The 16025-nt window shown below is 48.4% G+C and overlaps 1 protein-coding gene across 2 annotated transcripts in view; it reads right to left on the reverse strand.

Moving 5' to 3' along the window:
* Positions 1-16025, reverse strand: part of ITGA9 (integrin subunit alpha 9) — a 338515-nt gene that overhangs the window by 11865 nt on the left and 310625 nt on the right. Inside the window, exons 26-27 of one of the 2 annotated variants that reach the window (XM_057705604.1) lie at positions 15921-16022; positions 33-152 (exon numbers count right to left, since the gene is read on the reverse strand). In XM_057705604.1, the coding sequence (XP_057561587.1) occupies positions 33-152; positions 15921-16022 (222 nt within the window). The remainder of the gene's footprint in view (positions 1-32; positions 153-15920; positions 16023-16025) is intronic. The other variant, XM_057705605.1, reaches the window with a different exon arrangement.

The following is a 16025-nucleotide window of genomic DNA, read 5'->3' on the forward strand; positions in this document are numbered from 1 at the left end:
GCTCCCTGGGGGAGCCGCGCTTCCCCACTCACCTTCCAGAGCAGCACAGCCAGCAGCAGGAAGATGAGGATCCCCACCAGCAAGCTGATGGCGATGATCCACCCCACCACGTAGCCTCGGGGCTCCAGGTTGTGCAACGCCTCGAAGACCACCTGGGAGGCAAAGCAGAAGTGAGATGGTTCCGCAGCGGAGGAAGCACCCGCCGCACCAGGGGGCCCAGCCTGGGCCTGACGTTGGGGCTGAACGGGAGGGATGTGTCCAGACTGCTGCTGCTGCTATACAGTGGGCTGTGTTGAGTGCTCTCCTGCGTGTATACGGATGGATTTTTCACAAGAACCTGCGAGGGCACTTGAAATTGCAGCTCTGGTTCTTGAAAGGGCGGAAATGACAGCAGGCCTGATTTCAATATCATGAAGTGAACATAAGTGTGGTGAAAACGGAGAGAATGCACTATGTTCTTGACTCAGAACAATTACAGTCTCCGTTTTATTATGGTTTTGAAACAAAGGGCACGGGTGTGCCCTCCAGGTAAGACAGTACTTCTTTCTGAGGGCTGAATGCAATAACTTAGTGTGATTACTCGATTAACGCCGGTTTCCCCAGCGGACTGTGGACCTCACGGGCTGGGCGCAGCCTGCCTTGGGTCTCCTGGTGATGCCTGGCACACTGAAGGCGCTCACTGGAGGAGCAGGGCCCTGGTCTCCAGGGGGAGCCATAGGTCCTCAGAGCCCATGTCTCAGCGGGCAAGTTTTCCCAACTTTTAGGGAATCTCAGTGGCGTGCTGGCTCATGTTAATGGTGCCCACAGTGCGCATCTCTGCCCAGCTCCACATCTGAGGACATGACACTGGTATTTTAAAATGGTCCATTACGGGAGTATTTACACCACCGAAACTGGCACACAGATCAGGGCTCCGCCACCCTCCTGCCAGAGAACTGATTGCTTAACACATATCAGCCTAACACTGAGTGTACTCTTTGGCTCTATTTTTTGCCCCACTGATCACAGTGGAGTTTATTTTTGTAGAATTCAAAGCATCCATTATGTCCTCTACAGCCAACCCTCCTAACACCCCATGATCCCATCCAAGCTTCTCTCTGCTGAAGAGACAGAAATCCCAGCTCTGGGCAGCCATTGGCTCCCCTAGCTGCAGACAGGTTGGCCCAGCCACAGGCTTTGTCCAAGCTGGGCCATGTCCTTGGAAAGCCCAGCCCCACCTTGGGGGAGGCTTATGTAAACCTGGCTCAACCCTAGACGCCAGCTGATGTTTGGCCTGGCAGGAGGTCTCGCTGGTCACGGGAGCCCAGGGTCCTGCCTCTTGCTCCAGCCTCAATGGTGAGTGGGCACAGGACAGAGTTGCCATGGCCTAGAGCTATCCATGCTACCTTTTTAGGGCCTGGTTTCCTTCTCTCTGTGACATTTCTTGAATGCTCCTCTGTGTCAGGCTGTGGCTTTTCTTGCAATCTCTTGTCTAACTCACACAGTCACCGCAGGAGGTATTTAGCACCCATTTTACAGAGCTGGACATGGAGGCCCAGAGAGGACACGGGATTTGCTCTGGGTCATGTAACTTAAAATGCAGAGTCAGGATTTGAACTCGGGTCTAGCCAACGCCAACCCCCAAATCCGAGCTGGGCACTAGCACGCCACAGAGTACCTGGCTGATGGTGGCTCTTTCAAGACTATCTGTTAATTAAATGGGTCATTTACTGTCGCTTCTGTGGCGATAAGGAAAGCAAACGCAAGCATCTTTGTCCCACCATCTTCACCCTCACAGCTGGGGCTGGGCGGGGCGAGGGGTGCTGGGGGAGGGGAGGATGGTCATCCATGAGACAGATCCTGAATCCAAAACATTATCGCAAGGGAAATCAGAGCAGAAACCATTCCTTCCTATGTTGGGACACATCAAAGAAAACTGCTTACAGAACTCAGTCGTCACTTCTGGGAATGGAAACAAGGCCTCTTTTCAGCACATATGTACTAGCTGTGTGACCTTGGACAGGGTACTTTACCTCTCTGAGCCTCAGCTCTCTCACCTGTAAAATAGGGGTAGAACAGCACCTCCCCAGAGAACTGAAGGGGCTAACGCACGTGGAGCCTGGCAGAGCCCACCCCTGACACATGGCGGGTGCTCCCATCAGCATCACCAGCATTGCTGGCAGGGAGATGTCGTTTGAGGTTGTGCATGGTTGGCTGGAACACTTTTAAATTTTAAAAAACTATTTATTGAAGTCTAATATACATAGAGAACCGTCTACGTAACCTAAGCGCATAGCTCGCTGCATTTTCACAAACTGAATGTGAGGTGCATCTGTGTAGCCAGCACCCAGATCGAGATGCAGGATGGGACCAGCTGCTGAGAAGCCCCCTTCACACTCCCTTCCAGTCACATCCCCCATGAAGGGTAATGGTTGTCCTGACTGCCGAGAGCCTAGGTGAGTATCACTGCTTCTGTCCACGCTCTACCCGGAAGGACTTCTTTCTTCCACATTAGGCTTGGGAGATTCCTCCAGGCTGGAGCATGGCATTCTCATTGCTGCTACACCTTCATTTATTTATCCATGCTACTCGGTTTGGGGCTGTCACAAAGAGGGATTTTCAGACATGAGGCGACCCTGAAGGAGGAATACACGGAGGGAGAGGTGGTGGGACAGAAATGGGCCGTAAAGTCTGTTATCTTAAGCCTACTCTTTTCTGTCTGGTTCAGGTTAGAAATTCCTGTCTTTGAGTTACTGCCCCTAAAAAGCTGTGGATCAAAGGAGCTCCCACATTCAGAATGTCTCGTACTGTCTTGCACAGATCAACTATGAAGCACTGTATGCGGAGAGGCGCACCCTTGGGTAACCAAGACAAACTTCTAGGTTTCCTCCTCTGTGAAATGGGGAAGTAAGATAGTGTCTGAGAGTCCCTGGTCTCTGGTCGCATAGTGAAAGTCTGCTGAACCTTCTTGCTGACAATGAGACAGGCTGTGGGCTCTGTGGGGTCAGCTGTACAGCCCAGCCCCTTGGGTCACCCCAATGGCCGCAGAGGGACGCTGCCCGCCTGTGGTGTCTGAAATGTGTATCCTGACAAAGCCACCTCGGAGGTCTGGTTTGTGGATACAGAGACAGTGAAGAGCATCCACTACAGTTTAGTCTGGCAAATTCCACAAGAAGGCACTGTCACTTCCCCGGAATGTGCGCTTAATCTTTTGTTATTTTTAGGGATGCTGTTCATCATCTTGGGCATTTATGCTTTATGCTTTGGCAGAGCTGGTTCCTGCACAGGGTGCCTCTAGTAACTCACTGTGGGGGAGGAGCTAAGCACTCTGCCATTCTAAGAAGTCACTAAAGTCGTAGGTAAAAACCCAAAGGAACAGCAGCATGGACCACAGAGAGCGGCAGGAAGCACTGACAGTCCGGGCTGGTCACCACCACTAATGACCAGGATGATCCTGGTGAAGCCCTTATACCTCTTCATTTCAAAAATTAAAAAAACAAAAATTTGGAATCAGCCCATGGTATTTTTCAAGGTTTTGGTTTTTTTTTAATTGAAGTATAGTTCATTTACAATACTATATTAGTTTCAGGTATACAGCATGGTGATTCAGTATTTTTACAGATTATACTCCACTAAAAGTTATTACAAGATAATGGCTATAATTCCTTGTGCTGCACAGTCTATCCTTCTGGCTTATCTACTTTATACATAGTAGCTTGTATCTCTTAATCCCATCCCCGGTACCTTTTTAAATATCTTTCCTCCACATCCCCAGTTACTGCTGCAGTTCAAGACTGAGCGTCTGTCGCCAGCACTATTTCAGGAGCCTTGGAGGAGCCTTCCTGCTGTTAGAGTTGTCTTCCTAAAACACAGGTCTCATCACGTCACTTCTCACTTTACACTACAGATGGTTTCCCTTTATACTGAATGTGCAGTTCAGGGTACCAGGCTCTTTACAGTCTGGTCTCCTTCCTACCTTTCCAGCCCCTGGCAGGACCTGTGCTCACAGTCTAGCCGGTTAGAGTTATCTCCCTGTGGGGCCTGTGGCCTCCTGCCCCTCTACAGGCTGCTTTTGCCACCTTGGAAGAGTCTTCCATTCTTGTCCATTTGACAAACTCCAACGCTGCTCATCTTACAAATGTTCATATCCTTTGACCCATTAATTCTGTACTTGAAAATATGCTCATAGGCAAGAAACATAAAGTACAGGAAAAGTTTTATATTTAAAGATGTTCACTGCAGAATTATTTATATGCGTACAGAATTAGAAATGTCCTTAATGGAAAAGAATATGAAAAAGAATGTATATGTATAACTGAATCACTTTGCTGTACACCAGAAACTAACACAACATTGTAAATCAACTATACTCCAATAAAAAGACAGAAATATCCTGGAAGTCTAACATTAGAGCAACAGGCAATTTAATCACGGCAATCACATAGTAGAATACCATAGAGCTATTAAAATGGTAATAAATTTGGCTGTCAAAGTATGATTTTCAAAAAGTTAAAAACATGACTCATACAAATATGCAGTAAATACACATTAAAGATTTACTTAATTCATGACTGAGGGAATCAGCAGGATGGTAAAGCTAGTTCAAGAAAGGATCTGAGAATGTGGGTAGTTATAGAAAAAAAATAATGTTGAAATCACATACAACACTGAATAACACCCTACAGGGCAATAAACTATAACCTTTGGGATTATGTTTTCTGCCAGACAGAAGTCGTTTTCATCTTTACTGGCAAAAGGCATTTGTAACTTAGTTTTCTATAAGTTAATGTGCAACTTCACAGTATCTGGGCCCTAGGGAGTTGCAGGCCTGTTAAAACAGTGTTGTTTGTCTCAAATTTTAATGTGTGTAAGAATCATATGAGGAACCGTGTTAAAATGCAGATTCTGAATTAGGGAGTCTGGGTTGGGGCCTGAGAGTCCACATTTCAGTTAGCTCACCAGTGATGCTGCTGCTGCTGGTCCGTGGACCACACTTTGAGTAGAAAGGGGGTAGGGAATGCTCCGGATGCCACTGACAGGACATGCAATCATCTGCTGCCTGATTTCCAAGTTTTACATAATTTAGAAAACATGATAATAAAACAGGAAAAATGATAAATGCTATAAAGTTATATGAAAAAAATCAATATTAATTTAACATATAGAAGACTTCAGCTTTGCAGAAAAATGTAGGAAATTTTTTAATAGGTGTTTTTTGATACTATGGGTATTTTTTTCTCTTTTCTACTTTTAACTATTTTTTAAAAAATTTAACTGACCATTTTAAAGCCAAGTTAAAGAAAAATTAAAAGGAGAGACTCTGCTCCAACATATTCTGTTCCAAGAAGACTGACCAACACTGCTCTTTTCTTAATCATTCTCTGAGCTTTTGGAAACAGCAATTTTCAACTTCTCTTAGCAGAGAAAACCTGCGATAGCACCCCAATGTATAAAATGGAAAGAAGTGGAGATTCTCGGGACTTCCCTGGTGGCGCAGTGATTAAGAATCCACCTGCCAACGTAGGGGACATGGGTTTGATCCCTGCTCCAGGAAGATTCCACATGACACAGAGCAACTAAGCCCATGCACTGCAACTACTGAGCCTGCGCTCTGGAGCCCGCGTGCTACAACTACTGAAGCCTGTGCGCCTAAAGCCTGTGCTCCACAACAAGAGAAGCCACTGCAATGAGAAGCCCGTGCACTGCAACAAAGAGTAGCCCCTGCTCGCCGCAACTAGAGAAAAGCCTGTGTGTGGCAACGAAGACCCAACGAAGCCAATAAATAAATAAATTTTAAAAAAAATGGAGATTCTCTGTTTATAAAGAAGGTGGGCAGCTCGAGCCCTGCCTGATCAGCCCCCCTCCCCAACCCAGTCCCATCTTTCCCAGCCCCAGCAGCCCCTGAACCAACTCAAGGGAACCCACGGCTCTGCAAAGCTTAGTTTTAAAACCACAGTGGAGCACTTCATCATCCCAGCCCGAAGTCCTCCTCCCCCTGTAAGGTAATGATGTATCTTCCTGTCTGCGGACTCCAGTAAACTGTGAATTCCTACAGAACAAGGATTTGAATGCATGCTCTCCTGTCACCTAGACCAAGGTAGTGATTCATTATGTGATTCACGAATGTACAAATTAATAAATTCAATGTCCTTTTTGCCATAACATTAGATGAAGCATGACGATGATTTAGTCTGCAACGAAAGAGATGAGATTTGAAGCTGGAGTTTCTGAGTGTGCTTCTCTTTTTTCTACTTCAAAAATATATTTGCAAATGTTATTTCTTTTGGGAGAGTCCTGGCCATCCATCCGCACATGCATCCATCTGCCAATCTACCCCATCTGTCCATTGTTTGCCTATCCATCTGTCTGTCCATCCGTCCATCCATCCACGCATCCATTCAACAAATGTGTACATAGGACCTAGTATGTGCCAGGCACTGTGGGGGTTCACTGATGAATAAAACAGGCAATCTTTGCCCTCATGGAGCTTCCAGCTTGTAGAGAACACTGGCCAGTTAGACATAAATGCAAAATTATAACTTTAGAAAGTGCCCCAAAGGAGAGGTTCTTGGTTAGAAAAGACTCAAAGATAAGCATGGCAGTCAGAAAGAGTTTTTTGAGGGACTGCGTGAACTGAGAATTAAAGGATAAGCAGAAGTTAACTACTCAAAGAGGGGAAGGAACAACATTCCATGAAGGAACAGTACATGCAAAACCCCTGTGACAAAAGAGAGCTTGGCAGAGGTGAGACACTGTCAGCAGACAGCAGGGCTGGAGCAAATGGAATGAACAAGAAGCCAACGGGAAATGTTCAGGATGAAGCTGGAGAGATGCGAAGGGCTGGAGGCTGTGTTAAGAATTATATCCTTTATACTAAAGAAGCATGTGGCTTCCATCTGAAAACTGGTCCCATCTAGCTTTTTGATGGCCGCACTAAAACCAAACCTGTAGTTATTTGGATCTTAATGTCTAATTCCTAAATAATTTAGTTTAACAGGTTATTTTCTTTTCATAAAATACTGGAATTCAAGCTTCTGACTATCCTTCTCCATTCAATTAGAGAGAAAATCACTCTAGAAAGCAATGTAGAACCTCTTTTGTATTCCCGAGGCATGGCTTTGAAAATTCCTTATAAATAATCCCTGAGAATCATCAGATCCATTCATAGAATTATCTGAGAAAATTGTTACCAAGCATAGGAGGAATAAGGGATGCTTTAACTATGCCATTACAAATAATGTGGCGTTAAACTTAAAAAAAAAAAAAAAAGAATTATATGCTCTATCATAAGAGGCACGGGAAGCCAATGGAAGGCTTTAACGAGGGAATGACATGGTTTGCATGTTGCAAAGAGCACTCTGGCTGCAAAATGAATATTGATTAGAAGGGAGAACTTTATGTGGGGGTTCAAGGAATAGGCCCAGTAAGAGGGCTGCAGGGGATGTGGCTTCCCCAGGGGAGATCCACACTCCCACTATGAAAGGAGCATAAAGATTGAGGCTGAGGGGGAGCCTGTAGCTTTCAGAGGGTGGGGCGACAAAAGTTCTGAGCAGGAGGGGATAAATGATGGTGCAGCAGCAGACTGAAGCTGGAGGGCTCGCCTGTCGGACGTTAACTAATAAACACAAGAGACTTGAGGAGCGCGAGGATTTGCCTCCAAGTCCTTGAGGAGGACAGACACCTGACGGGGGCGATGGCAGGCCCACACGCTGGGCATCCTGCCTGCTGCTGTAAACCTGAACGCACCTGAGGCTGGCAAGCTGGCGTCAGGGAACCACCAGGAGCCAGCTTCCAGTCGGAGGCAGCTGGCAAGCCTGAACCGCAGCACTTGATTCATTTATATGTTTCTGGAAACCTTTATGTTCTGCCCACTGTAAATATGCCCAATGTCATAGCTGGAAATGCTCGTGTCTCCAAGAGGCCTGAGAACATGACCACAGTGGGGTACAGCTGGCCCAGGCCTGGCTGGATGGAGGGCTTCCAGGGCTGAGGGGACAGCTCAGCACCTGAATGGAGATTCAACCCCAGGCCCCGCTGGCTGAAGGTCAATTACAAGGGCAAGATGCTTTCCCAATCAACATCACACACAGGTCTCACAGAGAAAAGGAATTTCTATAAAATAAAAAGTGGGAAAAGAAGACCATCTGGGGGGCTTCCTAGGTGGCGCAGTGGTTAAGAATCCGCCTGCCAATGCAGAGGTCACAGGTTCGATCCCAGCTCCAGGAAGATCCCACATGCCGCGGAGCAACTAAGCCCGTGTGCCCAAAAAAAAAAAAAAAAAAAAAAAAGAAGACCATCTGGGACAATGAAATGCCGTTTTCACCTGCTTCTGATTATATCCAACAGCCAGTGGGGGAGGGGGCAGGGAGAAAGGCTTGTGGAGCTGGAAGGAATGTTCTCAGCAGAACCACATCTTAAATCACTCTCAGATAAATCACTCTCAGAACAGAGCCTTCAGAAAGCATCCCAGCTCAGGGGAGTCCGGAGACTTATGGAGATGACATCAATGAACAGAAAACAAATTGTAGTTGGCAAGATGGACACTGTAAGCCTGTGCTGTGATAAACAAAGATGTCAAACTTGCCCCTGCCTGCTAGGTGCTGGGTTTCAGGAATTCCCTGCTCTGTTAGAATTTGCAGAGGAATGAGCTGAGCTGGTGCTAATTCCTTTGTTGTTAAGAATGGGTCACATTTGTTGAGAACTTACTGTGTGCCAGACACGGTGCTGAGAGGTTTTATATCTATTACTCCTGAGAAACCTCACGACTGCTCTTTAAAGAAAGGAGGGGAATGCAGCTCCTTCACCGTAGGCTACAGAGGGCCCCTGATGAGTGTTAATTCTCTTGATGAGTAGCTGTGCCTGCGGTTAGGGACCAGGCCACGACAGGAAGAGTTCCAGAATCAACAGACCGCTAAGTCAGAACATGATGTGCTTCTGAGGTCACTGGAGCCAAGGGTCGCTCCGAAGACCAAGGGCCAGCTGTTCACCACCCATGGCTGCGTCTCCTACTGGCTGCCAGAGTGGTGCTCCCGCTGTGTGTGGGCCCGGCAACAGGACAGCGCGGGCCTGAGGAGCAGAGGGTGCAGGGAGACTTGGGCTTGCAAACAGGCAGCCCTGCACCAGACCCAGCCCCTCCACCGGCACGCTTTGGCGTCTTGGGCTGGTAGGTCCCTTCACCTGGGGGCCTCGGTTTCCTCATCAGAAAATGGGAGTAATAATGTCTTGTTCACAGGGGTGATGTGAGAGTGACAGGCGACAATCACATCAAATGCGCAGCACATCACAAGAGGTGAGCATATACGGATGAAAACAATGACATCATTAAGCAACGGGACACAGAAGGGCACATCGCGCCAAGCCCCCAGTGTCTGTGTGGAGACCACTGCTCTCTATATCCTACACTACTGGTCCTCTGCTCACATCCCTCGGGCCCCTCCATCAGTCCCCTATGCTCAACCCCAGACTTCCACGTGTTCACTTCTACGTGGACGGCACTGTCAGAGGCCACCTTCCCCCAGGGCACACAGGGAGAGGAGAACCTTGGCATTCATTACCTCCTGGGCAGCCCCTGGCCAGTGATGGACATGCACAGGAGGGAGACAGCCCAGCTCCCTCGCTTTGAGGCAGGATGAACTCTGCGGTGGCATCTGTACTCCAGAGCTCTGTGGAGGCTGGGGCCCCTGGAATCTCACCCTTGTTCTCTTCCCCTGTCCCATCTCCTCGCTTCTTTCCCCATCTCACCGGGAGCACTTCCTTAATAAAATTCTCTCACCCACATCCTCATCTGAGGGTCTGCTTCTCGAGCATCTATCCTAAGACACCATCTGACTCCACCTGGAGCCTGACCTTCTCCTGTCCACCTAGAAAATGCCTTCAATACTTCTTCAGAGGTCACTCCATCCATGCAGCCTGTCCTAACGTCTTCAGCGCAGGCTCTCCCAGCACAAGACCACACCGCGCTCTGTGTGTGTGTGTGTGTGCGAGCACGTGTGCACGTGCAGTGTTCACCTGTTTGTGCTGTGGAAATCTTGAGGCTAAAAACTTTTTTTCTCATTCATGTTTACTGGGGGTCCAGTTCATGTCTAGTGAAAGAATTTGAAGGACTGGACAGCAGCCTTGTCCTAAAATACAACCTTCCATAGCAGTGGTTTCCTTGGCTCCCTAGAGCCCAGGGTTTCCATGAGGGGGTGCGGAGGCCCCCCAGGGAAAATGGAGATACAAACTGGGGAATTCTAGGCATTCCACCTCTGACTCAACCAAAGCACGTTTCAATTTAAAAATGGGTTCTGTCGTTTTAAAAAAACTGATGATGACAGTCGTGATGGCAGCTGGAAACCACCGGTTCAGAGTAAACTGATTGTGGCCCGAGGCTTCGAGGGAGGGAGAAGCTAGTCTTCATTTGTTTCCTCCCATGCTTGCCCATCTCTTCCCGCAGCGGGAGCCGCTATTAAATGACAGCCCACGCGGGTGCACCAGGCAAGGGGCTTTGCATCAAGATGTCATCTGATCGCTCCCGACCCCTTAGGGTGATGATACTCCCTGCGTGTGACCGGCACACGTTGCTAGACGTTTATGGATACAAAGCTACCTGTCCACGTCTATCTTCTCGGCCACCATCGTCTCTAGCCAAACGACGGTCACAGCCTCTTACAGCCCCCCCCCCCCCAATCCACTGTCCACTGCCTGTGATTGTTAAAAATAAATACCCTGGATCACGCCATTCCCTGCTCAAGACAGAAGCTTGCAACGGCTTCCCTTTGCACCTGCCCCCTGGTGTTATACGGTGTGACCCTGCCTATGTCTCCCATCATGGAGACATGGCCTCACATGTCTCCTATCATGGATGGCTTCACCACTCACCAGGTTGCTGCCACACTGGTCTTTCAGCCCTGAACACGCTAAGCTGTTTGGGTCTTCCTACAGCTCTTCCTCCTCACTGGGACACTCTTCCCTGCGCTTGGCCAGCTAATTTCTCCTCGCTCGCTAGATCTCAGCTTCCTTGGAGAAACATTCCTTTAGATTCCCCTCAATCCAGAGCAGGTCACGCCCATGGAACTCACTTTGATTTGAAAGAAAACCCTTGTCTGCTTCCGTGTTTACTATCTGTCCCCCCCAGTCAGCTCTGGGTGGGCAGGGACCATGGCTACTTTGATCCCCACTGCATCGCCAGTGCCTCTCCATTGCCTGGCCCGCAGTCAGCCCCCGATAAATATTCACGGAACAAAACTGCAAATAGAGACGATCAGCAAACGACACTGGGATTTTCCTCAATTCCTTATGATTAGAGCTTAATTCTCACATGTCGGGGTAGTGGGTGAGGGGAGAGGACCTCTATCATCTTTTGATGATGATAGAGAAGGGGGGTGGTGGTGACCTTCCAATGACCCCTTCTTCATCCTACCTCTCGATGCAACAAGGGGGAAAACTCTCTTGCCGGGTGTAAAGTAGTTTTAACTGTAATTTGCCACGTAAATGATAAAGTACAAGTCACAGCCTAGTCTGTGACAGAAAACTGTAAAGTCTGCATCAAGATGCAGTAAACAGCAAAGGAACTATAGGTGGCACCTCTTGGAGTAATCTCGTTTACCACGTTAGATGATGCCCTCTGGTTAAGACACGCTGGCTTGCGTCTTGGGCTGGGGGGCAGTGGCAGGGAGCAGAATGGAAGGGAAATCTCCAGGAGGTAGAAAGCAGCTTTGGCATGTCATAGATGAGGAAACGGAGGCTCACAGAGCTTACCTGATACCCAAGGTAACAGCACTGGGGTGTGAAGAAGATGGGATAGAAAGCCAGGCTTTTCTAATTCCAAAGGGGGAAATGTAGCTCCCTGTTCACAGAGGAAAAGGCCAACCTGAAAGGACTGACTTCCTGGAAGGGCCGAGACTGGGAACTGAACTTGAACGGCCTCAGAGAAAACGAAGCTGGAACTTGCTGTCCTGATCGGTTTGTGCGTGAGGGGAAGGTTGATTCAGAAGTGAAGGCGTGGCTGCAGCCAGGAGGCTTCATTCTGGAGTCTAATTGAGACTCAGCAGGAAAAGCCCCCACTGGGGTGAGGACAGCCAGGGCCAGTCTGAAGGGGCTGGCTGGGCTCCAAGGGCACCTGGGCAGTTTTAACGGAGAGACTTTAAAACAAATCAGTCCCGGCCAGTGTGGACATTTGCACTTTTTAGGGGCCTTTCATCCAAGAAGGCCCAGTGCCCTCCTGCGTGACTGAGTGACTGCAGGGCAGGGAAAGGAGCGCCAGGCCCGGAGTCAAGAGCTCCAGACACCACCCTTGGCTCAGCCATGTGAGATTCAGGGCAAGTCACCTCTTCCTGAGCATCAGAGGCCCTTTGTTTACTAGAGGGAGAGGCTTTGTGGCTCTAATCCAAGGAGGGCACCGTGGAGTCTCAGGGGACTTGTTAAAGTCATGACCCGTCTCTCTACCTGTAGGGTAAGGGATGGCAGAAGAGGACCGAGGGAGGGATGCGACTGCCTCTTTAGACATGATTCCCGTGGCAGAGGGTGAAGGCCCCAGACATTTGCCCTGTCAAATCAGCAAGGAAGTAGCTCGTTCAAGCATATTCATTCTTAAAACAAACAAACAAAAAACAAGCTAAAAGCACACATACTCCTCATCCACCTATAGACAAAGAGTTTCATGTTCGCTCATTAACACAGCCGACAAAATGGTCTAAATGACTGAACAAAGACTGGTTCAGATGGGAGCCCTAAGATGCCGCGGGGGTTGGCAGGCCCCATGCTGCCTTCGGTATTAGAAAAGCACACGGGAGGGGCTATTTGTCACTTTTTAGCATCCTTCCAGTGCTGGGGAATCCTCCTCAGGGTGAATCTCAGGGTGAGGGTGAGGCTCTACTATAACAGCCAAAAATGCCAGCCACCTGCTCTTCCTGGGTTACCTGGTACCCCAGAGACAGGGGCATAACCTCAGCCAGTGAGAGGCTCCTGCCCAACTCCAGAGCAAGAGGCCAAGAGAAGCCAGGGAAGCAGTGTCCAGGGTACCACACCAGGCTCTTCCTGGGGCCTGACCCAGCCTGTGGTCCTGGCCCCGCAGGTTTCTCATATCCCCAGCCTTCCTGGCAATTCTGAGAGCTACCCGATATCCTTCCAATCCATTCTGATTCCATTAAAATGAGATGGAGTCCGTCTCTCCTGCTGGCACAGAGAATCTCAGCCTGGTGCCCAGTCCACATGGCAAAGACTTACTTATCCATCTGTGGAGTTCCATGTTTATCATCTACTCTGCTCTTTCAAAATATCAAGAAAACAGATTTGCTTTGTACGTCACACAAGCTTCTCACACAGCCTGAGAAGGCAGTGTGGGGTGGTGGCTCTCGGGAGCAGAGCTGGTGTGCTGTAGATTCTAGGTCTGCCCCCAGGGAGTTTCTAGCCTCAGCTGTTGGCAGCACTCCCAGAAAAGTAGGAAGGGTTGGGTTGGGCAGAATAGGAAATTCAGCGTATTCTTGGCACAGTCAGCACTGAACGCGGTCCCTCAGATCTCATCCAGAATTCTCAGGTTTGGGTCTGTACAAAGCCAGGTAAGCTGGTGTCGTTGGTCTTGGACACGCACTAACACCCCACCTGGGAAGGGCACTCTGAATGTATTATTAATAAGCAAAGGAAATGCCTCAAATATCTAGTACATATTTCTAGGTATTTAGCACTCCCCACACCATGGCACAAAAAGACACAAAGAGTCCCAAGAAAATTATTGGATCTCCCTGTCAGTTGAATTATCACCACGTGCACATCATGTGGTTAAAAACCAGACTGTTTTCCTCTTTTCACCAACACCCTGCTTGCTACCAGCTGCACATATACTTCCTCTTCATTCCAAGGCCACACAAATGCGGTGTGTGATCTAAAAATCTTGGGAAATTTTGCCCGATTTAAATTTGGTGGCTGGCCCTCTATGGAAATTTCCCCTTCCGGTGAATGATTGACAGAGCGCCAGGCGTCCGGAAGAATCATGCAGGGTGGAACGTGTTTGTTCTAAAAAGGCAAACCTTCCTACTCAGAAAAGATTTTTTTTCTGCCAGGAAAGTTGAGAACAGATTGCAGTACTTCATCTTGGCTCACGGATTGAAAGGCAAAGGCATGGAAAGGAGGGAGGTGGGGGCATGGAGGGGTTCCGACGGTGTCGTTTTTGCTTAGGGGTGCCGGAAGAAAACCGGTGGAAAACGAGAGCTTCTTCCAAAGAACTCTTGATAATGAAAATATCACCATAGTGCTCAAAATGGAACAGTAATGAATGGAAGTGGTATTTTGGGGGCATACAGATGGCTCAGAATCCAACAATGGGACATTAGGCAACGTCTTCCTGGATCCCACAGCTCTGCGTTCTAATCAAAGGCAAGGCGCCCATGCTATTTTTTTCATTTATCCAAGGGATTCCACCTGTAGGAAACCTGTCAATTACCTCTGTTAGCTCTTCATTGGGAACACAGTGGTCTACCAGAACATTCCAAACCTCTCATGTTGGGCATGTATCTCATCCTATAAAACTTTTTAATAAGAGCTGTGACAATAAGCAGTGAATCTCTGTTCTTTTTCACTCCCCAGGTGAAGGTCTGAATGAGAAGTTAAATGGTCAAAAGGCAGGGAGGAAAAAGACAAAAGGCAGGGAGGAAAAAGGCAAAAGCCAGTTCTAAATATTTGATCTTCCATAAACACTGACCCTCGGAGTGCAGGACTCCAGCATCATTCCATTTCATCCCATTCAGTTTCTGCTATTAAGATGACGGCGTGGACAATTTCTCTATGTGAGTAGAGGAGTTAAGGCCTGCACCTGACAGTCCTTCCCTGCGCCAGGCATGGGACTCCCACGCCCTGGGCAGCTTTAACACCCTCACACGTTCTTATTCATTCTGTACCAGCTGATGCTCTTGTCTCTTGCTCAGGACTGAGGGTTCATGGAGGTCCCAGGCATTTATTTTCTATCTGAACCCTTCCTAAACAAGGTCTTATAAGAGTGGGCTTTGCTCCGATCCCCATTCTAGCACTTAGACACGTGGTGACTCCATTGTTATTGGAAAAGACGTTAACAACTTTTTCTTTGTAACTAATTAATCTTTGTGAATTTTTTTACTTTTGTGAATTTCTCACAGCAATATTCACTCTTCCAAGAGAGGGTAAAGTCTTCCTTGAGAGAAGTAAATTCCAGGGAAGGAGATGCAAAAAGCTAGCATCATTGCCTAGCTCATTGGCCACACCAGTTCCAAGGCTGCTGTCTCTCCCTTCTATGTGCCTAGGACCTCAGGGTTGGTTTCAAAGAAGGAGCCTTCCATCCCGCCCCTGAAAAATAATAAAAGGCAGCAAATTTCCAAGACGACCCCTTTCCCTCCAGCCTCTCATACACCCCACACCCGAGCTTCCAGTTGCCATACCTCCCATCTTAAGGCTGCTTGCTGACTGCACTTTATAGAGGATACAGGGGTAGGTAGAGAACGAAAGAGTAGCTTCTAGGACTTGGCAACTAGGATGTGACCCCTTTAAGTTACTCAAGCAACTCATTTTTGAAACATCCACTGTTTATCCATGGAGCAATGTGATTTGGAAGGCAGATGAGGTTTCAGGGAAAGGTCTGAGAAAGATAAAAATAGTCTTGGCTTCAGAATGGAAATGCAAGCCCTGTCAAGCGTACATCCATATGATTTTTCCTTTGGCTGGTCATAGCTGGGAGCTTTCACATAACAACAGCATCCCAGAGAACCCGGCTATTACAACAAGAGCAGACCGCAGAAGTTCTCCACGGAGGCCTAGAAACCAAGGCAGGCAAGGTCTTGGGTCTACCACGAAGCTGACATCTTGGCTTAGAGGCCGTCTTTACCCTCAAATTCCAGCACCAAGTCTCCCAGGTCACCCAGATTCCCTCACCCTTGGAGGGCTGTGGGAGGGCGGTGGCGGGGGGTGGGGTGGGGTGGGGTGGGTGGCGGACTCACCGTCATCTCCTCCGGGTTCCCACTGGCTACCTCCACCACCCTCAGGGTGGGGTCCACCTTCACCTTGGCGCGGGTCATGAACTGGATGACAGATGAACTGTCCTG

The sequence above is a fragment of the Hippopotamus amphibius genome, chromosome 13, assembly GCF_030028045.1.
Source record: "Hippopotamus amphibius kiboko isolate mHipAmp2 chromosome 13, mHipAmp2.hap2, whole genome shotgun sequence".
Lineage (NCBI taxonomy): Eukaryota > Metazoa > Chordata > Mammalia > Artiodactyla > Hippopotamidae > Hippopotamus > Hippopotamus amphibius.